General features: G+C 36.3%; 1 protein-coding gene across 1 annotated transcript in view; it reads right to left on the reverse strand.

Annotated features, from left to right (window-relative positions):
* Positions 1 to 24,859, reverse strand: part of ST7 (suppression of tumorigenicity 7) — a 316,094-nt gene that overhangs the window by 86,058 nt on the left and 205,177 nt on the right. Inside the window, 7 exon segments of the mRNA XM_079150519.1 lie at positions 4,562 to 4,659; positions 6,835 to 6,989; positions 8,903 to 8,971; positions 11,169 to 11,244; positions 12,718 to 12,833; positions 13,467 to 13,521; positions 22,943 to 23,102. Coding sequence (XP_079006645.1) covers positions 4,562 to 4,659; positions 6,835 to 6,989; positions 8,903 to 8,971; positions 11,169 to 11,244; positions 12,718 to 12,833; positions 13,467 to 13,521; positions 22,943 to 23,102 — 729 coding nt within the window.

Consider the following 24,859-nt stretch of genomic DNA (forward strand, 5'->3'; position numbering starts at 1 on the left):
AGAACAGCCATCATGAGTCCTTACTACTCATGAAGCCCTGGTGGCAAGTGTTTTGCATGTATTATTTCACTTAATCCCTACACCATTACCATGAGTTGAGTACTAAACCAGAACCCTGGGCACTTCTGATGTAGGGGATTGAGAGACCACACTCTCATGAGTGCTCACTAGCTATATGATCCTAAGCAAGCACCTATGTCAAGTGTTGTTAGGAGAATTAAAAGAGTTTGCATTTGTAAAGCACTTCCAACAATGTCTGGAACACTGTAAATACTACAGAAATGTTTGCCAGCATTTAGATGGTGTTTAAAACTCTGAAACTGGATGCAGTTGCCCTGGACTGGCCACGGAACACTTCAAACTTTGGAAATCAGGAAGATGTGGAGACCATGAGATTTTAAGAGAACTAGGACACATAGCTTCCTAGAATAAAGTGGATAAAATGATTCAAAAAGGGAGTGAGGACCTGGGTCAAATTGTAGGGCAGGATATGGAAGAAGTAGTGCTGCAGAGACAGTGAAACAGGAGTGAAGAAAACAGCTCAGAGGTCTGAAGAACAATGGAAAAAGCAGGGGAAACTGACTTTCAAAAGACCTGGAGATTTTAGGCAAGTAAGGCAAACGATGAGCCAGAAGCAGGCTGGAGGAGCACGGGAGACCACCACCCCAGTCAGACTCTTTCTCAGCCTTCCCAACAAGACCCCCACAATATCTCCATGTTCCTTAACTCTTCTTGTCCTGGATGCCTCTTCAGGGAGTCCCATCTGGGTAAAACAGCCATTCCCAAATCAGGCTGGTAAGTCTTGGGGTGCTCTGGAGGCCTGTGCCTGTCCTAGGAGAAGTTCAAATTACAAATGGACAAAAACCTAACATCTGCCTAGAAACATATCTGCTCAACTCAGGATTCCCTAGGCCAGTGGATCTTAATGGGAATGGATTTCCCCCAACAACCAGGGACACTGAGTAATGTCCAGAGACAACTGGAAAGTGACAGGGTTATGGGATACTATTGGCATCAGGTAGGTACAGGCTAGGGATGCTGCTAAACAGACTACAATGTTGAGAACGGCCCCACAACAATCGGAATGTCGGTAGTGCTGTGGCTGAGAAACCCAGGCAGCTCTAGACACAATGACCAGGGGCAATAGGAGCTTCTGGATTCTTTCATAGGGACCAACTATCCCATCCGTACCAGTTTATCCATACCTGGTCTGACAGGGAGTGCCTAAGGGACCAGACCATAGTTCTCAGTCTTAGGAATTCCATTCCAAACTACTCTAATAGGCTAGGGAAAGATACGGGAAGAACTTGAGGCTACCTAATTGGTACAAGTCAAAAGGAAAAAACAAATTATATTGTATACCAAATGTTAAGGAAGCAAAAATCACCAAAAATGAGAAGGCACTTTTCCTTATATTTAAGAAAGTAGAAAATGTGGTGTTTATTTCATTTTGAATAATCAACATCACCTTACAGTGGAGTTTAAAAGCCAGCATGCTGGGGGCTGAGATTGTAGCAGAGATTGTGGCAGAGCGCTTGCCTGGCATGTGTGAAGCACTGGGTTCAATTCTCAGCAACACGTAAAAATAAATAAATAAAACAAAGTGTTCTTTTGTTTTTTTTTTTTTTTTTTTTTTTTTTTTTTTTAAAGAAAAGAACAACTTAGAGGAGGAAAATGTTATTTAAAAATAAATAAATAAATAAAACCAGGACACTTTCTTAGCTTTGCACAATACCAGCAATAAAGTACTTCAGTATTTGTGATTGCGAAAGAAAGCTAATTAAGGTGAGGTTTTTGTTTTATTTTGTTTTGTTTTAACACCCAGGGGATCCAAAATGATTAATGTATTGCTTTAGAAAATGAGAAGCTGTGAATCTGGAAACTAGGGACACAATATGTATTTACCTCATCAATATTTCATGGACAATATATTAATATTTTATCGAAGCCACAGAATAGTCCTGAACCATAGGAAGGTAGGAAATTAAATAGAGTCACCTTCTCAGAATCCTGTTTCCTCTCTTTCAGGGTATCTCACCAACTAGTTGTTTGACTTTCTTTATGTGGTTTCCAGACAAGTTTTTTAAACTGTGTTCTACTTGGAAGGCATTCAACTCTCACATTTCCATTTCCACTTTAAAATCTGCTCTAGGAAATGATAAGTCCATGTACATGGGGAGAAGACGGTTGTGTCTTAATAAAAAATTAGATCCTCAAGCCTAGTGCTTTATCAGCAGGCTGCCCGGAATCCACTGTGCTATTTTATCAGAGGAAGTTTTACAGCAAGATAGTACATGTGCATGTTGTTATAGGAGCAAACCCTCCGTGAAGCCTGACACGAGACCTGAGCAGAGTCAGAACATCAGGCCTGACTCGTGACTGTCTCCTGTGAGGCTCACGCAGCTGCAGCTTCTACAGAAAGAGGTCCATCCTGTGCTCCTGTCTGGTGTGCGAGGGTTGACAGAATGACTGTCTGGAGAAAGGAACACTTTGAATAGTTTCTTCAAAACATATCATCATGTCTGACAGTGTCTCTCACAGGTCTGTCTTAACAGCTGGGCCCACATCAACTGTGTGTTCCACAGAGAAAAGGCAACATGCATTGGTATTTTAAGAAAACGACAGGATGTTTTAGAAATGTAAAGAAAGAAGTACACAAATCCATATAGACACAAACAAGCATAAAATATGCATGCATGTGCATGCACACATAGATAGAGAAAGTCAGAGGTTACTTCATAGTGATTCATTCATTCAAAAAAAGCAAGTCAGTTTGAGAACTGTACGCCAATTACTCTGATCTAATCATTGCACCTTGTACATGTGTACTGAAATATCACTCTATACTCCATAGATATGAATACTTATATATCAAATAAAAATAAAAAATACATTTACAATGTTTTTATTTTTTAATTAAAAGGATAAAGGTATTAGAATTATCCTGAGATGTCCATCAGGCAAACAGGGAAGTAAATTATATAACACTTTATAAAATCAAGAAAAAAATACGGAAAATATTTTAAGTATGCTAATTATATACCAGGTGTTTTCACATTATCTTATTCAATTCTCCCCATCAATTGTTCTTTTAGATCAGAATCATTATCCCCAATTTATGAAAGGACAAATAAAAATCCCATAAAAGGCACATAAATTGCCCTGGGTCACAAAGCCAATAAAAAGCAAGCTGAGATTCCTATCCAGGTTTTTTGACTCTCTGCCCAGTGTTTCTTCCACTGCATCCTGGACTTTCTCCCAAAACCCATATTTGGACTAGGTCAATAAACAGAATTATAAAGTTATGTTAAACAAAAAACAAAACATAGAAGATATGTGGTAGGTGTATATATATTGATTTTAATCATGAAATTTTATATGTATATACTGAAAATGATAAGCAGAATGAGACTGATAGAAATAATTGAAATTAAAACAATCAGAACTTGGTTTTCCTCTGAACTTGTTTAAGTTCACAAATAAAATCACAAAAATTTGATCCTCCATGTATGCCTGCTGTTCCAGGCTAATAAGGTTAAGAAGAGGCAATAAAAATAAAACATCTTATTAAAAGTGGATTGTGGTTGCATAAGATTGAGACAGAGATAAAGAAATATCCCATCCATCACAAAGTTCCCAGTTCCTTCAGAGCCAAAATGACTAGCACAGTTTCTTAGCTATATCAAGGGACAGATATATCAAGGGATTTCATTTGAGAGCAAGTTTATATTTGCAGAAATCTCCTTTTCTTAAAATTAGTTCTTATGCTATATAACATTCTTTAAATTCTCCCTTCAATCAAAAGAATTTAATTCTGGGTGAGTATATATCATCTTCAGAATCTTCCTCCTCTTGATGCTTCCCTCAGATTTGGGGTTGACTCTGACGCTCAATGGAGTGGGCAGACCCAAGCCTGGTTCTCACCTGGGCCTTCACAATATGCTGTAACTTGTAAACATGACTGAGGAGGGCCTTGAGCACAAGCTTCCTCCTCCACATGAGAAAGTGCCCTTCCAGAGACAACCTGAGAAAAGGCTCACTGGTTTGCAGAGTCTTATATTGACTGCAATTAATTAAGTGCCCTGATTCTCAAGAATTTAGGAAAATGCTTGAAATGACTACCCAAGAACTCCCTCATAATATTACTGAATTTAAGTGTAACAATTTGACCCATGTATCTTCCTCAACTACACACAGAAAGTTAATTAAAATGGTTGATCTCTTACTGCTTGCCAGTTGTAGTCCTAAAGGATTTTTAATAAGGACATCTACTGATTTTTTTTAATGTGTCAGTCACTACATTAAAAGCTTTGCATAGATTATCTCATTTAATTCCTAGAGTAATTTTAAGTTCTTTTGAGGACTGTTATTGTTATCTTACAGATGAGGAAGACATGGCAAAGAAGTGGAGTGACTAGTCGTCCAGTCAGTTGGGAGACGGCCCAGGCACACAGGGACCACTACACCATCACTCGTTGTGTCTTCTGGGCCCATTCACTGGGTTCCTACAGCTCTCAGCCATGTGCACTGTCACTGACCCCAAACACAAACTCAAACTCACATCGCGCATCATTTTCACTGCTTCTCTGGTCCTCCCAAGTCTTCTGGCACACATCGCTAGCCTTCTTTTGATGTAGACCAAAACATTGGTGTCTCGTCCTGAATAGGGAGATATAAAACACCAAACATTTTAAAAACAAGAGCTTTCAGTTCAGCTGCAAGAAAAAACGCAGAGACTCATTTGCTTTGCCCTTAAAGAAAAACCTCAGTGAGAAGAGACGATGCCTGTGGCTTTTCCTTAATGCTAGGAGCACTGACAACTTTGTTAAGGGCAGGATGGAGACAGAATGAAGTCAAAATACTCAAGGCTCTCAAAGGCCAACTCATACGACTCGTTACCGAAATCCAGGCTTTTGAGTTTAGATGCTGAATATTTGATAATAAATAAAATCTTCTGTCACAAAGTGCTGGGGAAATTAACATTCCCACATTGCATTCAGTTTACAAGCAAGAATTCTACATTCTTTCAGTGTACATGCTTTTGGTAAAAATGCAAAAAGGTGAATCTCAGGTTGAATCCTGATGAACTATTTTTTTTTTTATTCTTGACATTTAGTCTGGAGAAGCCTCATCTTGAACTTCTGTTTTATATTATTCTTTCTCTAACACTAGTGACATCATAATCATCTCCAGGTCCCCAAAGCAGTTGATTTTAGATGACAATATAACACATTCCAGATATGACAATAGAGTATGCAACAAAATGAAAAACTACCCTAGTGTTGGAGAAAGCATTGACAAGTTAAATAGTTATAACAATAGTCACTAAAATGGCCCTTAAAAAGTACATTAACAACTTCTTGTCTTAATCTTTTATTTAATTATATGTCTTTTTGGATACATTTCCAGACCAGTGAGAACATACATATGCTTAATCCTCAATAAAATTACCATGTTTGAGAAAAATATGACACACCTGCTATAGATTAAGTACATGTATAATATGCAGCTATTAAAAGATGTTAAGACCAAGTCTGAACATTTCAAATTTTAAACAATGAGATCAAGATGTGTGCTGAAAAACTGCCAAGTACCTACAAATTATTTTAAAGATGTGATTATATTTTTTGGATAGATTTAGGCAACAGGTTGAAAGGATTTAATTTAGAGAAGAAAAGAAAGAAAATTTCTTAAGTTGTATCACAGGTTATGTAATTTTATATATTAATTTCCATTTAGTTCACCAAACAGACATTTATTACATGTCTTCAAAAATGCACTGAGCTATACTTTTTTAAAAAAGTTAGATACAGATGGTGATTAGAGACCTCATTAACGTATATACTCACTGCAGAATAAAAATTAAAACCTGTGAATTGATGGATTTTATGGATATATTCACGTGTGTGCAGACTTTAATGCAAGGATCTTGCTAGCACCTTAGTCATAGAGACTAATGCAGTCAGTATCTAAAATAAATCCAAGTTCAATATTAACATTTAATTGTATAATCTCAAGTAGGAAGGAGGTACACTTCTACTCGCCAAATTGAAGGAGAGAGAAATGATGTGAGAAATTCCACCTTAAGGAAATAGTGTAAATTTTGGTGAAACCATACAAACTTTTCTCCCACAAGGATCACTGAATTTCTTTTTAAATAACCAAGAAAGATGAGACCAGGTGCTCAGGGAATTTCAGAAATGATGTCTTATCCCATACTGTTCTTCCAAAATAGCACTGGCTCTTAGTTTAGTATACTAAATTCAGCTTTTAGTATACTAATTTCAGTTACCTGAAATAAAGAATGCATTGTTTTTATGTAAAAACAGTAAATAATTAGGAACTCATGGTTCTTTCTGTCTTGCCAATCTCAAATTTTCTTAAATAAGATCTAAATGCTGATACAATTACCAGTGACTGTTGTATTCTTAATGGGCCTATATCAACTCATGCTACAGAAGGCCTATAATATAAAACCTTTGATAACATTAACACCAATTTAAGTTTTGTTTCCAAACTTAAAGTTAAGAGGCAGAGAAGTAACTGACAAGTGGAAATATGTAAGAATTCTAGAGCAAAATAAGGCTGCTGTTAAATTTTACTGACATTTATTTCTTGAATTGGGAGTCTATGGTCAAGAAAGAGAGTGTGAATGTAAAGAGCAATGAAGCTAACTGTACTCTTATAAGGAAAAAAAAGAAAGAAAGAAAGAAAAGCAAAAGCCAGAATTTGTCCTCATCTAGAAGAATAAAATTTTGAACTGAACTGAAGTTTTGCTCTGATTGATCATTGCAATTCTAATTCCCCAATGCATCAGCCTGAAGGAAACCTTACTATGTTGGGCTTCATACTGGGATCCATGATGCTGTAGCTGCTGAGAACGCCGGTAACAGCCATCTCCAGCCTTCAGGGCCTGCTTAAACAGTTTTTCTGCTTCAGCAATGGTTGTTGCTTCCTCTTCAGCCAAGAGAATATAAGCAGTTGCACACCTGTCCATTTAGATAATAACCACCATCAATAACAAATCCAAGGACATGGTCATAGACTGGAGAAGTTCATGCAGAAGGGCAAGGAGTTACGCCAAAACATGCAGAGTGGCCAACTGGTTCATGCACCTGTTTGTAGCTGTTGACACAAAATAATGGCACGAAAGAAACATCTATATTTTAGCTTGAGAGGAAGGATGCATAGTGTTAAGAGTATGGGGCTCATATATGGACGCTGCCCTTTATTAGTGCGTCGCTTTGGGCAAGTTATTACTCTGCCTCCCTGATGGAGAATGACATGGAATTTGCTGGTTCACAGAGTTGTCGTGAAGGTTAAATAAGGGGATGCATGTGAAGTACTCAGTACAGTAGCCAGCATGTGGTTTGTACTCAATAAATGTCAGCTACTAGTGGTGAGGATAAGAGTTGTTACCAAGTATCTCCTTCCAACACTGAAAGTTAGAGGTACTCCATACAAGTTAACTTCTGTTTATTAAATGTAAATTATCTTCAGTTGAAGAATTTCATCAGAGGGAGAAATTCCTTAAATCAAGTTACTCATTTATAAAAACAGTGCTTCAACATTTCATAATAGCACTGATTTTCTTTTTCAGAAACTACTAGAGAAACCTACATATACTGTGTTGTTTCTAAAGAGCTGGAAATCTGACTCAGCCACGGTAGCTAAGAAGAGTTAAATCTCATGCCTTTGACAACAAGCTGCCACCTGTTGCTTAGGATACATCAATTACTGTACCAGCCCTTAACACGTATCATCTCATATAATCCTTTCAACACCCTCTAAGGTAGGAAGCCAGAAAGGATATGCAATTAACTCACAAATGAGAGGGACTCTTGGATATTTAAACCTTCCAAACGAGTAAGGAACAACCCATTTCCAAGGAAAGGAATGCAGTAAGGAAATGGTGAGGCCAGAGCAGACCACACAGGTCCTGCTCTGTGCCACCCAGTCACTCCTTTCTTCCCCACTGCTTCCCTGCTGCCATTTCCCTGCATATCTCCATCAGACCCCAAGAGAGAAAATAAACAGAAAGTAAAACCAAATGTTATTTTTACTATCCATTCACTGCAACAGCCAACTAGGAAAAGGAGCCTGGACTTGACAGCTAATGTGAGGTTGGGGTCACTAGTTAATCTCAGTCTGGAGGATGGGTCTGGTAAGTTACCCCTCTACTTTCAGGTAGGAACCATTAAGTGGATTTTAAACTGAATGTGGTGAGGTAGAGGCAAAAAAAAAAAAAAAAAAAAAAAATGCCCAGGAAAAAAAAAAAAAAAAAGGCTGGATAACCAGTTACTATGGAGGGCAGCATATATGATTGAGAAAGAACAGGAATGATGCTGAAACTGTCCAGTGATTCACTGGAGAAAATAACTGGGGCAGGCATCAGAGGAAATACTTAAGGCTTCCGATGCCGACACATAAATATGGGTCAAGGGTAATGAAGTGAAAATTGCGCTTATAATACTGAGTGGGAGATAGAGCGTCAGAGGATTTAGGTATAAGGCTGCACTGGGTGGGCTGGGAACTCAAGAATAGTTGGGGCTAGCTTGCTTGCTTCTCTTATTTATATTTCAAATGGTATTCTTAGGAGGAGAGGCAGAGTAGAACTACTGGCCAAGAAACATACATCTATGTGGAAACTCATGAGTTTGGGGTAGAAACATGCTAAGAGCTTGTGAGTGAAGGAAAAAGGAGAGAGCAATAGAAGTGCTAATGGTTGGGGAGTACAGAACAGACTATTCGGCTCGATGGAAGAGGTAGATGATGCGTCCTGGTCACAACACAATACACAAACAGAAGCAAGAAAGTGTGGTGATGGGGTGTCAACCATCCAGATGTCTGCTAGAAGTCTCATTTGGTTAGAAGTAGGGCACCCGACAGGTTCTTGACTTACTTTGGTAACAATTTTATCTCCCAGATGGTAGAGGAAGCAATTAGGGGAACTTCAACTCTGGACCTAATTCTGACCAAGAAGAAAAAAATAGTTGGTGAAATGGAAACCCATAGGAACATTCAGAGAGAGTTACTATGTCATTTTGGAGTTCAGGGTAATCAAAGAGAGGGAGGTGGACTTCAAAAAATTCAAAGAAAAGAGGCATGATTCAATGGCATGAGACTCAGAAGGAAAAATGGTTTAAGAGGATTGAGCAGCTTCCAAATGTTCAACTGTAACTGCAATCACAAATGACCCTTGGGAAGAAGGGGGTGGCACATAAGCAACCAAACACAGCTTCACAGAGATTTCTCCTGGGTTAGACTTTTTAAAGGACATGTAAAAAAGATGGAAAGAGGGCATGTAATGAAGGGCTGCAAGAGAGTGGAGTGAATTTGTAAGAATATCAGGAGTGCTAAAACTCCAAATTAGCTGAGGCTTTGTCCCCACCAAATAAAAAGACAAACAAACAAATGAATAAATGAACAACTAACATAGACACACATAACCAAAATCAAAAAACAATTTTAAAAAACGAATACAATTATCTATTCCCTATTTTAAAATTAGGTTTAAGGCCCCATCACCGCCCCCACTTCTCTAAAACCACTACAAAAACCAACAAAAAAGAAAAACACCACCAGCAACACAAACACAGTTCATGGTTAACAGCAGCAGATAACAGAGAGAAAGCAAACACTCTCAGTCCCATCTTGTACCTGGCTTCTCTATCAAGGAGAATGACTGTCAGACTGAAAAGGGGAAAAGAAATTAAACTCTACAATGAGTAAAAAGATGTAAGATAGCAAATAACTGATCCATTCTAAATGAACTACTGTATTGGGATGGACAAATCCCAGGAAACCAACAGACCTTGCAGGCAGGCCATGGAATTGTTCCTGATGGATAGCTGAGGAATCACAAAGAATGGAGGAGGGACACTAGAAGATGAGATGACAAATGTAGTATAGCTTTTCAAAAAGGGGAAGAAGGCTAACATCCCAAACTATAGAGAAGTAATTTGGAACAATATTCTCATAATTAAAGAGATGGTCTCCAAGCACATTAAAAAGAAAGCAGTAACCACTAGAAGCCAGCTTAAATTCACTAAGAATAAATAAGTTGTGCTAACTTAGTTTTCCGTAATAGTTTAACTATGAATTAAAGATTCACAGCTACAACTGGCATTAAGATCAAATCGGAGAAATATGGGCTGAATCACAGTGCAACTGGGTGGCTCAGTAACCGTTTGAATAATACCAAGAATGGTGACTCATGAAGATATGGACCTACAGCATAGTTTCTATATGTCACATCACAGGGTTCTACCCTTGGCCTGACAGTTTGCTCAGAAACATGATGACACACAGAAGGCAGGCATATCAAATTTGTAGATGACAAGGAAGTGGAAAGTAAATATGTTGCATGACAGAATCAGAAACCATCTAGGTCAACTGATTACAATGGCAGAATTTCCAAATCTCAAGTGAATCTTTTTTCTTTTCTTTTCTTTTCTTTTTTTTTTTTAAGACCTCTGGAGAAGATTCTGTAACCTTCTTCAGAAAAATCATAAAATAGTTTAACAATGACCACTTGGCAAGGATAGTGTCGAGGTGATTCAAGCACCAGATGGGTGGTTGAGCTAAGTGACCTTTAAGGTCTCTGCCAACCCTAAGTTTTTATGACTCTGACTTTAAGAATCTTTCTCATTTTCTGAGATCTCCAGACAGGATTTCCCAGCCTTCCTTGATAACCCATAGCACGTTAAACGACACCAAGGACAGCATTTCCTCTTATTTTTGCCTTGACTGTAAAATCATCTATATGTTATTTTTTTCACCTTACATCTTTATTATGTTTCCCCCACTACTGAAAGTCCTACCTAGAAAATGTGATAGTACAGAGAAGCATTCTACATCTGGAAAAATTTCCCTGTCACAGTGTTTTAGACATGTAAAGAATTGTATTTATTTTATGTTGTCACAACATCCCTCAAAGGATTTAATTTAGGGTCATAGCAAAGCCACTACACCGCTCTCTAAAATGACTAAAACCACCTCCACATGGCTGTCCTTCAAAAAAAGAAAATTTTACAAAATAATCTTCCACAAATAATCCTCCAGTGCAAACGCATAGTTTAATGGAAGCATCCCATCAATGGGAACTGAATATATTCAGCAAAAAATGATATTTCCTCTTTAACAGCAAGATTTTTCCCTCCACTTACTCATTTATCTCCAAGGCTTCATGAGCTGCAGAAATTCTAGCTTGCGGGTTTCGCTCTCTCCAGGCTTTCTGCATTACTAAGTTAGAGAAAGAGAAAAAAGCAAGTCAATCAGTAGTACATTTTAGAAAGACTCAATATGGAACAACAGATAATTTAATAGCTTTCAGCTTGAATTACAAGAGACTTTCATTACCAATAGGGTCAGCCCAAATTTACAAAGTCACACAAATATATTCTAATTTTTTATTTCATTGCTGATACTGAACTTTTTTTGTATGCTCAGATAACTGCAGAACTAAATATTATAGACAAAAGAAATCGAGAAAAGGCATTCTAACAGATTTTATTTCTTTCACACATTTCTCATTTCTTGTTAAGAGAATACATGATTTTACACATTTTAAAATGGCATTGCTACTAATTTCTTCATTCAATTTAGGCCTAAAATAATCTCTATCAGTCATTTTCCTACATATTTACTACAGGCTTTGGATATTGGAACATTCTAAAACCATTTGAAGAATTATGAGTTGGGTCATTAAGAGGGACATTAGATTTTTGCTTAACATGTATATTTATTCCTCAATTTTGTCTGCAAATCTAGTTTCTATATGTCAAAACAGTATATGACTATATTGTGAGAAGCTTAATGCTTGGTAATCTTTATCATACTATGATGTTCCACATCCACATACTATGATGTTCATTGATGGCAAAGAATAATTTTAAAAAACAAAGAGTAATAATTGTCTTGTTTAATTTGTTTGATAAATTTGTATTCTGTAAGTAAGTTTCTTTTTTTAATATTTTTTTACTTGTAGATAAGCATAATACCTTTATTTTATTTATTTATTTTTATGTGCTGCTGAGGATGGAACCCAGTGTCTCACATGTGCTAGGCAAACGCTCTACCACTGAACTACAACCCCTGCCCTATAAGTCAGTTTCTCAAGAGCATACAGAACTTTCTTTTTAAAATTTTTTTCACCTATTTACTTTGACTAAGATTAGCAATACAAATTATATCAGTAGGATTAGTTGTAACTTAAGCGCAAAATACATGCTCAACCAAGTCTTCTCAAGGAAGGAAAACACATATAGACTCTAGTAGCCAAGGCCACATCCCCACACAAAGTTAGTGAACTTAAAGAGGCATTTTGGCTTCTAAAATGCATTCATTAATCATTTAGATTCAATGAATCCCAACTTCTAGTAAGAATATTATCAAGGCAGTAAGACCATTTCATCTCAACCATGAATTTAATTAGTTTTAGGCAAGATTTATGTGTCTTCAAATTTTATCAATCTAACTTTGATATATTTTTTTTTAAATCATGTTCTAAATTATGACAAGCATCATTTCTACATTGACACTTCATTGGAGATAAAGCTTTAAGCATCAGAATTCTGGGTTCTACTGTCAATCAGCAATTTCATATTTTATTCACTGGGATTTTATACAGCAGATATTCTAAAAGTAGAAACTATGGTTCTTAAAACAAGCTGAAAAACCCTCCCTCCCAGTGACTATCTGACGGATTTTCCATACTTGCATCTGCAGGACGCAGATGGTCCGAGTCACAGGTAAAGAACGTCTGATGGTCTTGGGCAGAAAGATTCATGTCATAGTAAGTTAGAGGCTCTCGTCCTGTCACCCAGGTGTACCTGTAAAGGGGAGAGAAGATGGCCAGACAGTTCTGAGGGAGGAAAGCAACACCTAAAAGTAGCTAGCTGCAGAGGAGTTGAAATATAAGCCATTAACTGAGTATTAAAATGTCTTTGCTAATGAATCTAAAAAACATTGTTTTTAAACAATGTTAAATCCTGTTCTCCACTTCAGGAATTATATGGCAGGAAATAAGCAAACATTTCTTCCTGTGTTTTTGCCTTAAAACTTTACTAGTCGTTGCTATTGAAAACCTTCCCTAATTAGTATTATGAATAGACATTTCCCCAAAGCTATGAAAATTCTGATTTACTTAATTACTTCACTAAATTAAATTCCATTATAACCTCTCTGGCATCTTTATAACCATGTTCCAGGTAAGCTACAAAATGTTTTGATTGTATAATATATACTGAAACAAATGACTGTAATGGATATTTATAAAAACTTGTACATAATCCCAAATCCAATGTAACCTAATTATGAAACAGAAAAATCAAAATGTTTTATATCAAAAAATGGAAGCACTAAATACTGTAACATAACCCTTAAATGAACCAGCAAAAACATTTGCTGCTGCCTTTGCTCTCTGAACCAGACCCATTTGTTTCCCAAGCTGTCAAAACACTTACCGATTATATTCAGCACCCCTAAATAAATTTAGTGGATTTCTCCATACTTTGCATTCTGCAACAAAGAAAAATATGAAAATGTCACACATAAGTTCAGTGACATTACAAGCTAATTAACTTGACAAAACACCCTTCCTGGCCATTTGATAAGATAATTTTATTCTCTATCCTTTACATGGGAAGCCATACAGAAAAATTCTGACAGGTAAATCAGAAAATGGGGCTTGGACATTAGGACTTTGGAAAGTTTCACCTAATCTTTCTGGGTCCAAGTTTCCTCATTTGCCAAATGAAAGTACATGACAAAATCATCTACTTCATAACTTCTATAGTTATTTTAAGAAATCTGAACATTCTATGAAATTATTTCTAAAATTACAGGCTAAAAGTACAAGAAGAAGTAACATGACTTTCTGTTGCTCTAAAATATATCTCACAATAACATCATACATGACAAACTAAACTTCAGCTCTACAAAATAATACACAGAGCTTTAAACTCCTAATTAAGATTTTGTGACTCTTCACCAGTTTGCTTTGTCTTCCTGGAAAGGAGTAGTAAGAAAATTAATGAAATTATGACTATCATAGGGAAAATGCTATAAAAAGAAATCATTTTAAAGCATTTTAACATCATTTGTTTACTCAGACGCATATGCTGCTCATCACACTAATATCATCATTGTTAGATACTAATAGATTTCAGCTCTTGGTCATGCTAGGACCACAGAAACTTAAAACTACAGGACTTTGACTTAGAATAGCCAATCTTTAGCTTCAAGACAGTGTTTCAGTAAGAGTGTAACTAATAAGCTCCAATTTAAAAAAAAATAAAAAACACCCTATGATTAAGACTTCCTACTGATCCATAGTATTATATTTCTTTGGATGACTATGGTTTTATTAGAAAGTAAAAATATCTGTGTGTATGTATAATCAATGAAAAACATACCCAAAGACATATGCACACAAAATTATTGCAGAAATCCAAAGAGCATTAATGATCCTGTGGTGATTCCTTAGGGTTCTATCCTCAGTTGTTCACATCCAACATTGACCCTTCATCCATCCCAGGGGCACTGATGTGATGAGCACCAAGTGGGGATCAAGTAAAACATCAACTACAATACAGTGTGATAATGACAGTGCATAAAACAGTATTATCTCAGTAAATATTTTTTAAATAGTGAATGAAGGGTAAACACATAACAGGAAAATGTGCTTTCATTTAAAGAAGATGCATTTACCTTAAATTAGGCAGGGTCCCACTTTAAATTAACTTAGTGTTTTTAAGTAATGGCCCTAAATTTGTTGTCATTTAGCCTAAACTGCCATTTACAAAATTATATTTCCTCACTTGATACAGAACCTCCGAATTTTGTTCTTGAGAAACTTGAGTGTGGACTGTCAGTTTAAGTGGCACTAAATAGAAAATGATGTTTCCCTTAAATACTTACTTTTTTTTTCAAACATAAAACCTCACAGAAGGGTCAAGAATACACTGACTCCAGATCATGGCTGGAGATACACTGGTGAGCCAAACAACATGGTCTCGGTCCTTCTGGCTGCTATAACTCTTAGGACCTCATCAACACTGCCCAACCTTGCCTCAGAGAAACTTTTTCATGACTCAGATTTCTCATTTTAAAACCTCACGAGTGTTGCAAGGTTTACAGTCAGCATATAAAAACATACCCAGAGATTTATGTGCAAGAAAGCTCCGGGTAGAATTATTTACAACAAAACAAAGATATTTGGGGAAAGGACTCCTCCTTATTAAACTTCATCTGAAATATCAATAAAGGGATTGTGGTTAACATTCTGTTTCCAACAAATACATTATTACACTGCCTAGAAAGATAAGCACTGTTCAAACATTAATTGGCAAATTAGAAAGAAAATAGCCTTCAGTTAAAGTTTCAAATCTATTATATATCAGATGAAATTTAAAGTATTTCTAAACAAAAATAACTGCAGAGAGAAACAGTGTATATATCTAAAGTGTTCTCTGGAGCAGCAAGTGAAGATATTGTTTTTATTTAGGAAGTACCCTTATGTGGCCAGCAGGGGGTGCAGCAAACACTCTGAAATTTACTCTAATGGTTTCTTGTTAGAGAACTGGACTTTAAAAAAAAAAAAAAAAAAAAATCCTTGTTGACATTGGTGTTATATGTGTCCTGTATTCAGTTTTTCAACTGTTCCTAAAACTTAGAAATGAAGATCTAAGCATTTGCAACAGATACATACTGTTCTATGTCAAGAAAACACATGAGGAAGTACATAAGAAATAATTCAAGTTAAAATCTTTAAATTGAAGATGGAAGACAGGCTACTTTCTTTTAAGAAACAAGCAATCTAGAGGTCATTTATGAACACAGATAAAAGTTTTGCTTTAAATTAGGTCACTGCTTCTTTGCTATTCTGTTCCATCATCTTATCTTTATAACGAAAGGTCTTAGTCTGGAATCAGTCTAGGGAACATGCCCCATAAATATAAGGTTGCCTGATGTAGTTTAGTGATATGGACAAAGGGTTTAAAAGTCAAACATTATGAAGATTTAAGAGAAGAAATTAAATTCAGATCTTGAGATAGCAAGAGTTTTTCTACATGCAGTCCTGTTTCTTATCTTATGTGAACCTTTGAGGAATAAATTCCTTATGTCAAATCAGATTTAAAATTTTACCTCCATAAGAAATTTTACATTCTCCAATTCTCCATTAACATGAACACTTTTAGTGCCCTTGGAAAGCAATAAAAGTTGACCAGGGCCCCACCAAGGGCTTACTAATATCATTAATAGTCTAGTTATAAATAAGCCCTCGACACAAAAACATGCTCTCCATGGTTCCATCTGCAGAGGTCCACAGTACAGTCTCTACCCACAACTTCTGGCAGAAATGTGTGACCTCAACATCCATGTAAGAATACAATTCAAGAGAGATAAACAGCCAGCATTGAAACAGCACTTATTTAGTTTCCAATGTCTACAGAGCAGATCCATTCCTTTCTCGTAGTGGAACACTTAAACGTTTTTGGGTGGGAGATGAAGAACATTAAAAAAATGATTCTTAGTATGATTAAGGACTTCTAAAAGCAAGCTACAATCCTTTCTGCAGGAACAGATTTAGTAGGGTTAATTCCTACTAAAACTTTCCATTGCAATTATACTTCATAGTCAGTTATTACTCAAGAATACCTACCCTGTGCTCTCACAAAACTATGTGGTTTAAACACACATTAAGTGACTTTTATGCATTAACGCCTGCACTAGGCCCTGACTTGCAAAAACAGATATAGCCAGGAGTGGTGGCTCATGACTGCAAACCCAGCAACTGGGGAGGCTGAGGCAGGAGGAGGGCAAGTTAAGGCCAGCCTCAGCAACTCGTGTGACCCTGTCTCAAAATACAAAATAAGAAAGGTTTAGGGATGTAGCTCAGTAGTGTAGTACCCCTGGGGTAAATCCCTAGTACTTAAAATTTTTTTAAACTTTTTTAAAAAGGCAGATACAGATACAACTTATGACTTACAGGAACATCTAGCCTGGGCAGGAAATCATGAAGGGTACTGAGCCACTACCTGGCATCCCAGCTCTACAGAAACAGTAAGAACTGCAGACTCTCCCCTTTGTCATAGTCCTCAAGAAAAAGGGGAAATAAATTCTCAGAAAAGCCAAAAGGCTCAAAATCATAGGATTTTTAATCACATGGAAAAAATAATTTTCTGTGTCCAACTTAACTCTGAAACATTTTCTAAAATTAAAAAATAGCTCCCATTCCTAGAAGCTTTAAAACATATAAAATACTAATTCTAGCATAGGAAGATTTCCTTTTTTAATGTCATTTTTAGTTCATTATAGTTATATAGCTATTATATATAACAGCATGATTCATTTTGAAAATCATGGAATATAATTTGTTCCATTTCAGTCCCAAGTATTCCTCTTACATCCTCTCCTCCCCCACTCCCCTTCCTCTATTCCACTCATCTTCCTTCTATTTATTTATTTTTTTAATCGGTTTTATAGATACACATAAAGTAAAATTCACTGTGATAGAGTCATATATGCACACAGCATAATTTGCTCAAATTCATTCTGCAGTTCCTCCTTTTTCCTACACCTCCTCCCTTGCCCTCAATCTCCTTCCACTACTCCACTGAATGGTTGAAGAAAATATGGTATATATGCACAACGGAGTTTTACTCAGCAATGAAGAAGAATGAAATTATGGCACTTTTTGGTAAGTGGCTAGAACTGGTAAACATCATCCTAAGTGAAATAGGCCAGACCCAGAAAGTCAAGGGTCAAATGTTTTCTCTCATATGCAGAAACTAGAGCAAAATAAGGGGGGTAAGGGGAGTAGGGGACCCATGAGTGGGACTTCAGGAAGATTTCTTATAATGAAAACTTACCACATTTTCCCCCAAATCTTAAATCTGACAATATTATAAACAGCAGTGGCAGCAACTTTTGTTAGCACTATACGCTTGTCATTGATCCTTTCAACAAAAGGGCTTAAAGTACAAGTCATCTTTACCCTTTGCCCCAATTAGTGAAAGGCTTATGTTAGACCCCTTTTACAAAAGTAAAATACTGAAAAGCCAGATAATGTCCCCAAGGTCCATAATAAATAAGTTGAAAAGGTCTGCTGTCCGGACTCCTCAACTTTTACCTATGATATATAATAAACCTGTCAACCTGCAACACCATATTTGAAAATCCTGTGACTTCCTAATTAAATCTTCCATTAGAAGAACAGTTTTGAAAATTCCTCTGGGCAAATGTTAGTCACCTTTCAATAACACTTTTAAGCATTTCAGTTCAAAAGTACAATATAATTGGATGTATTCCAACCCTCAAATTAACCCAAGTTAATTTCTGGCATGTGATTATGTCAGTATTAATTAGCTTTGGTATCTCAGAAATGAATACACAATACACAATCCTCTATATCATACAGATCAATTTTAAGCAATCCTTAGGAGTAAAAATATTCATTTTAAAAAATAATTAAGGTTTAAATGTTTCACAACTTTTCAAAATAATCATTTTGAAAAATTAAGTAGAAGTAAAGGCACAAAGTAACATGCAGATAGCTTTCAATTCAACAAATATGTTATAATTTCAAATTCTTTTATAAAATAAGCAAGGGTATAAGTAAATATGAATTTGGGGCCCATTTTATTGACCTACTTTATTCAAGAGAGCATACTATTTCTTCAAGACTATTGTCAAGATGGTTAAATCTTTAATTTCATCGGTCATATATTTCTTGCTGGTTATTTCTGACCTAAGTCAATGTACTCTAACAAATAATGTAGAAATTGTGAAATAAGTTTATTAAATAAAAGTTTACCAGCAGCAAAAACTATCTTAGGCTCTTTATCATCTAACTAGAAATCTAATCTGTACTTGAACATAATTTTATTGGCAAAGATTTTGGAATGCTGTAATAAGCTTTGGCTAAGATAATCATTTTCAACACATGCAACAGATTTTGGCTAATATAGATCAAGTTTGCCTTCATTGAGACTATCAAAGAACAACCCCAAAGGTCCTTGACACATGGCAATTTGCAATTTTACAGAGGGAAATATTTCAAATGCAAGATGAAAGATATGGATATAAAAGAGTCACTGAGCTAATGAATAAGCCCAGCTGATCACACAGCTACATCCTCAAGTGCTTGTGGTGTTCTCCCTCATCGTGTTCACAGGGAACTCCGTTCAGCTGTGACACACTGTCCTCTGACTTGATTCTTCTGCATGGCTTCATTTAATTTCCAAACTACATTTGTGATATAGATATTAGTGTTATTTCCATGTTTGCATATTAAGACATTCAGACTTAGAAAGGTTAAATGACCTGACCAAGATCACTCACTGTGAAAGTGATAGAGCCAAGATTAGGGCCACATTTGTCTGACCTCAGAGCCCATGCCCTCAACCACTGGCCACTGAGCTGTTTCTAACAATAAGTCAGGTTCGAGCTGGGGTTGTAACTCAGGGCTAGAGTGCTTGCCTAGCATGTATGAGGCACTGGGCTAGTTCCTCAGCACTACGTAAAATAAACAAACAAACAAATAAAAAGTATCATGTCCATCTACAAAAATATTTTTTTTAAAGTGTCAGGTCCACGTCACTTCAGAAATAATGTCATGTATTGTAGTACAGGGCTTTAATAACATGATTTCACTTGCTTAATAGTTATATCAAACCTCACATTTATAGACCTTGAAGGGTCTGGAGAGGGTTACTTAAAATTTTCAATTACTATTTAAGAACCTGGGCTCTGAAGAAAGACTGTCCAGGTTCTGAGTCATGTGACTCTGGGTCTATGACTTCAGCTTCCTGCACCAAAATATGGAGATAATGACAGAACTTTCTTAATGGGGTTATTGTAAGGATTAAGTAAATAATATCATGTAAAGCTGACAGGAGGCATTAAAAGTGCTGGTTGTTATTGGAACTAAATGGTTTTCTAGGGAGAAAATTGTTCATTCTGTTGTTATGACAATTTGGGATCTATGAAGGGCTTACTATGTATTTTTTCTCTCTATAGAAGTTTCTCCATCTCCATTGCTTTATTACCTTTATTATATCAGTGCTGGAACTGCCTCTACTGATATAATGGACTTTATAATTCAGAACATGTATATTTATGTGGATTAGAATTATTTAGAATTGAGTCATTAGAATATTTAGAATTTGAAATATATATCTTACGGAGATTAAATTAGATTAAAATGAGAGAATTTGTGATAGGAAGCCAAGTAACTATATTAGAGTTTATCTAAAGATCCAATTCTTTCCAAAATGTTATTCAAGTACTTCTGAGGATTTAAACTTGACTTTGGCAAGGATGCTGAGGTGCTAGAGCACCTTGTATTTTTCCCAACATCTGGAAGAAGGTGAAAGCTGCAGACCTCTGTCTTCATGGCATCTTATTTGTCAAAAAGGCAAATTATCAAACAGATGCTTACATAAATCCCTAATTCATAATGTTACTGTGCTCTAAGAATCCCTTCCCTTCAGACAGAGCAGTTGGCCACATTTTAAATCCCTAAGCATCATCAGCTCATAAAGTGCACTGAACTAAGAAAAGGCAGTGAGAAACATGGTATTGTAGCAAAATGTATCAGTAGGGTTTATCAGAGGCTATATATTTGAAAGAAAAATAGAAGTTTAGCTCCTAAATTAAATAAAATAAGGAACATGTTCACAAATGTTAACTTCATTAGACAAATACTTGCATTAGACAAATATTAGTAACCCAAACGTCAAGAAGTGGGAAGATTGAGCCCAAAATGTACTTAGACATGGAAATTCTCATTTATTAAAGGTAATTATTTAAACATTATTATGAAATCAGATCACCAATGCTCTATTTTACAGGAAAGTAATGGAAATATGGAATGCACAGTAGGCACTCAGTAACTATTAGTGTAATTGAGTGATAATATTCAAAAGTTCATTCGTGCCAGATAAAGATGTGATATAAATAAAACTGATAATTTCCACAGTTATTATTATCAAATACATTTTTTATCTTTTTGTTTTATTTTTGAGACTGGGCTGCTCAGCAGTCTAGAATTCATAGGCACCAATAAAGATCTTCCCAATTACTTGGGAATACAGGTCCTGGCTGAATATATTTTTCAAAAGATCTTAGATTCTCCCTTATGAAGAAGAGCAGTGAGATTCACATAATGAATAAGGTTTAATCAAGAAAGAGGGAAATAATAGTGGTAATAAGAAGAGTATGAACTCTTTATTACATTAAGTAATATCTAAAGATTTTAGTAATATCTAAAGAGAAAGGAGGGACACAAATGAAAATATAAATGTATTCACAATGTATCCACTATAAATAATGCCCTTAAATAAGGATACTTTCTGTTTTAAATGTGATAATTTTCTACAATGTCCTGTGTCACTCAGAGTACAGTAACTAGAGTCAGACAACAGAACCTTTAATCTGTGGGGCCTTCGCAGCACATGTCAAGTGGTAGCAATTATCTACCACTGCTTATGATGATGATGACTGACAGATCAAGATTCCCCATTAGAAAAATAAGCCACATCTATTAGGGCAGCTCTTAAAGTAATAGTTTGCTTTGCTCAGGTTTTTTCCTCTTTCTTTCACAAGGTATTGAGTTTACAAAGTCCCAAACTATTTTGTTACCTGGATGGTGCCATCTCTCACAAGTGTACCCTTTAGAATGAAATAATATGTACAGAAAGCTGCCCAGTACCTCTCAGGTGTGAAAATACCAGCATTCAAGGGTTTATTAAAAGAATACTGAATCAACATTGGGAACAAAATATATGTACAATGCTCCTCAATGCCCATAACCTGGCTACACAGTTAGGAAATGTGGACTTATACAGAGGAAGAAAATGATCTAACTCTTCAACTTCTTCATTCTTTAGTCTCAGAACTGGTGTCTTCTTCAAGAAGCAGTCTCCTGCCAGTTTGGTCAGGGGTCCCTCCTTTGTCTTCCACCCACAGCACTGTACGTTTCCCTCTTACGATCAGAGCACTTATGGCTTTGTTTTCTTCAGTAGGCAGAGTGTTCCATGGGACAAGGATCGACTTTTCATAATATTCATAAGAGCCAGTACAAAGCAAGGTTCTTAAAAAGTACTTAGGAAATGTTTACAGAGTCAATGAAGACATTCAGTTGTATTCTTCCCTCTTGTTTTACAAGCAGAGAAAGCACAGATCCTGCATACTCTTCTCATCTTCTCATTGAATTACAAAGATATAACAGATGCTGTGCAAGATGCTAAAGATGCTAAGGCACCTTGAAAATTACAATGCAATTTGACAAGTGTAGATAAAGGAAAAAAATACTAAGGATGAATAAAAGAAGAGAGTGTACACATAGCAGATAAAACTTTACAGGAGGTGACATCTGACGAATAGTGATGGATGAACCAACAAAGGAAAAAACATTTCTAGGCACAGGGTCACAAGAAACATGGCATGTATAAAAAATGAAGTGGCTTCCAGGTGGACACATGAAAAAGGACATGAACTGTGATAGGTACCAAGGTTGGCAAGACAGACTAGAGCAGTTTATGCTGTGCTAAGGAATCTGGAATGGGGGTTTACCTTCAATGGAATGGGAACAAAGGCTTTTAAGCAAATGAGTAACCAGGTCTAGTTAGACAAAAGATTCTGCAATTATAATGGAAGAAAATGTATCCATTTACTGAGGTTTGAGAAATTACCCATGAGGTTGGCCTCAGATTGAGTACACTAAAATAAATGACCACTAGCTAAAACAAATGAGAGAAAAAGTAAAATTAACAGCATAAACATTTCCTTTCCCTGGAATGCTTACACCCTACTTATCTGATATAGATTTGTCAAATCCTTCAAAAAATTAACTTCATAATTTTCTGAAGCGTAATCCTCGACAACATTCTTACTGTCTCATATTCATAATAATTTCATAAGAAACTCTACATACCTGAGACGCTCTGCCTGTTGGAATCCGAGTCCCCATTGCTGGAGTTAGAATTGTTGGAGGAGTTGTTGTCAACCCCTCCCAGAAGGGGGCGCAAGTGGCTTACTGAGACTTGTTCAATGAAGGATGTTCCATATTTGCGAAAATACCACCATTCAAATATCTAGAACAGAAAAACAGTAAGCATGTTTATATCTGTTACCACTTATGATTTCTGTACATAAGATTAATGTTTTCTAATTCTGTCCACCTTCCCATAATTTACTTGATTTATCCTAGCAGTTAAAGATCCTAATAAGATTAAAATACCAATAACAATGAAAGTTCTCAAAGTGATTCTCTCTGCTGAAGACTGGATTTCAAAAAAGAATATGTAAATATAATCATGGATTTTAAAATATTGTTAAGATATGTTCTATATTATTTTCCTCCACATTAATATAACATTCAAATACCAAAATCACCGTAGCTGAAAGACTATGCCTGAAATGGATATGAGAGTAAGCCAGTTTTCAAAGCATAGCTCACAATACGTTCAAATTCCTGACATTTTGTGTTGATGCAAATCCATATCTTCCTGATTTTTTTTCTTTTTTGGGGGGGGCGGGGATTCTCAGGGATTGAACCCAGAGGCACTTAACCTCTGAGCAACATCTCTAGCCCTTTTTTAGATTTTATTTAGAGACTTGGTCTTGCTAAATTGCTGAGGCTACTTTGAACTCTTGATCCTCCTGCTTCAGCCCCCAAGCTGCTGGGATTATAGGCGTGCACCACAACGGCAGGCCCTGCCTCAATTTTTAACAGAAGACCCCTCCTCCTTTTTAAATTAAGATCTTAGAGACATGCTGATTTTACTGAACAAAATGAGAGGGGGTGGAGGCAATGGCCCACACCAATAGCCCCAGCTACCTGGCAGATAGATTACTCAAAACCCAGGAGTTCAAGGCCAGTTTGGACAACATAGTGAGACTCTGTCTCAAAAAAATTAAAATATATTAAAAAAAGAGAGAGAATGAGAGATCACTTCATGTACGGATGTTACCCACCTGCTGAAATCGAGCAATATCCCACTTGTTAACAAGTATTTTTTAAACAAAAAAACATTTGCTGTGTACCATTAATGTTCCTTAGTTCATAAGTTTATCAACTGCTATGTATGAAGAATTGCAAAAGAGAAAAGAAGTAACATTTATTAATAAAAGGAAGGAATGAAGATGGTTAGGTCTCCAGGCTAAAGCCAGGACTTCCTAAGTTCCCCACAACCCTCCATCACTGGCACCCCAACACCTCCTAGCACTGTGCAAAGCTGCTCCTTTCCATGCTTGTCTCTCCTGCCTCTCTGACTGGGAACTTGGTCCTTAAGCTGTCAAACTTCTTTCTTGTAGTGGATTTATAAGAATCCACTACATCCAGGAAACTTGTAGGATAGCTATACTATATTTTAGTACTATAACATGGAAGGTACAATTAACATAGAATCAGTTACTTAACCCTTACTTGTCCCATAAAAACAGTATTTTTCTTATTTGCTCTTGAATGGCCTTTAGGCTATTACTTAAAAACTGATGTTTTGTTCTACCAAAAATTTCGTAAAAGACAGAAATTACATCTATGAATATGAGAAGGAAATATCAATAAGACTAAATGTTTCCAACCCTATAATAAGACATCTTGATTTAATTCCAAGGAGTTATTCCTTCCAGTTATTTGAATTTTCACATGTTAAAACATTCAAGCAAACCAGGCACAGATGCACACACCTGTGATCCCAGCTACTTGGAAGCCTGTGGAAGGAGGATGCAAGTTTGAGGCCACACAGGAAACTTAGAGAGGCCCTGTCACATTGTTTAAAAAGTGGGTAGGGGCTGGGGTCATGGTTCAGTGGCACAGCACTTGCCTAGCACATATGAGGCACTGAGT

This window comes from Sciurus vulgaris (genome assembly GCF_902686455.1).
Source record: "Sciurus vulgaris genome assembly, chromosome: 8".
Classification (NCBI taxonomy): Eukaryota; Metazoa; Chordata; class Mammalia; order Rodentia; family Sciuridae; genus Sciurus; species Sciurus vulgaris.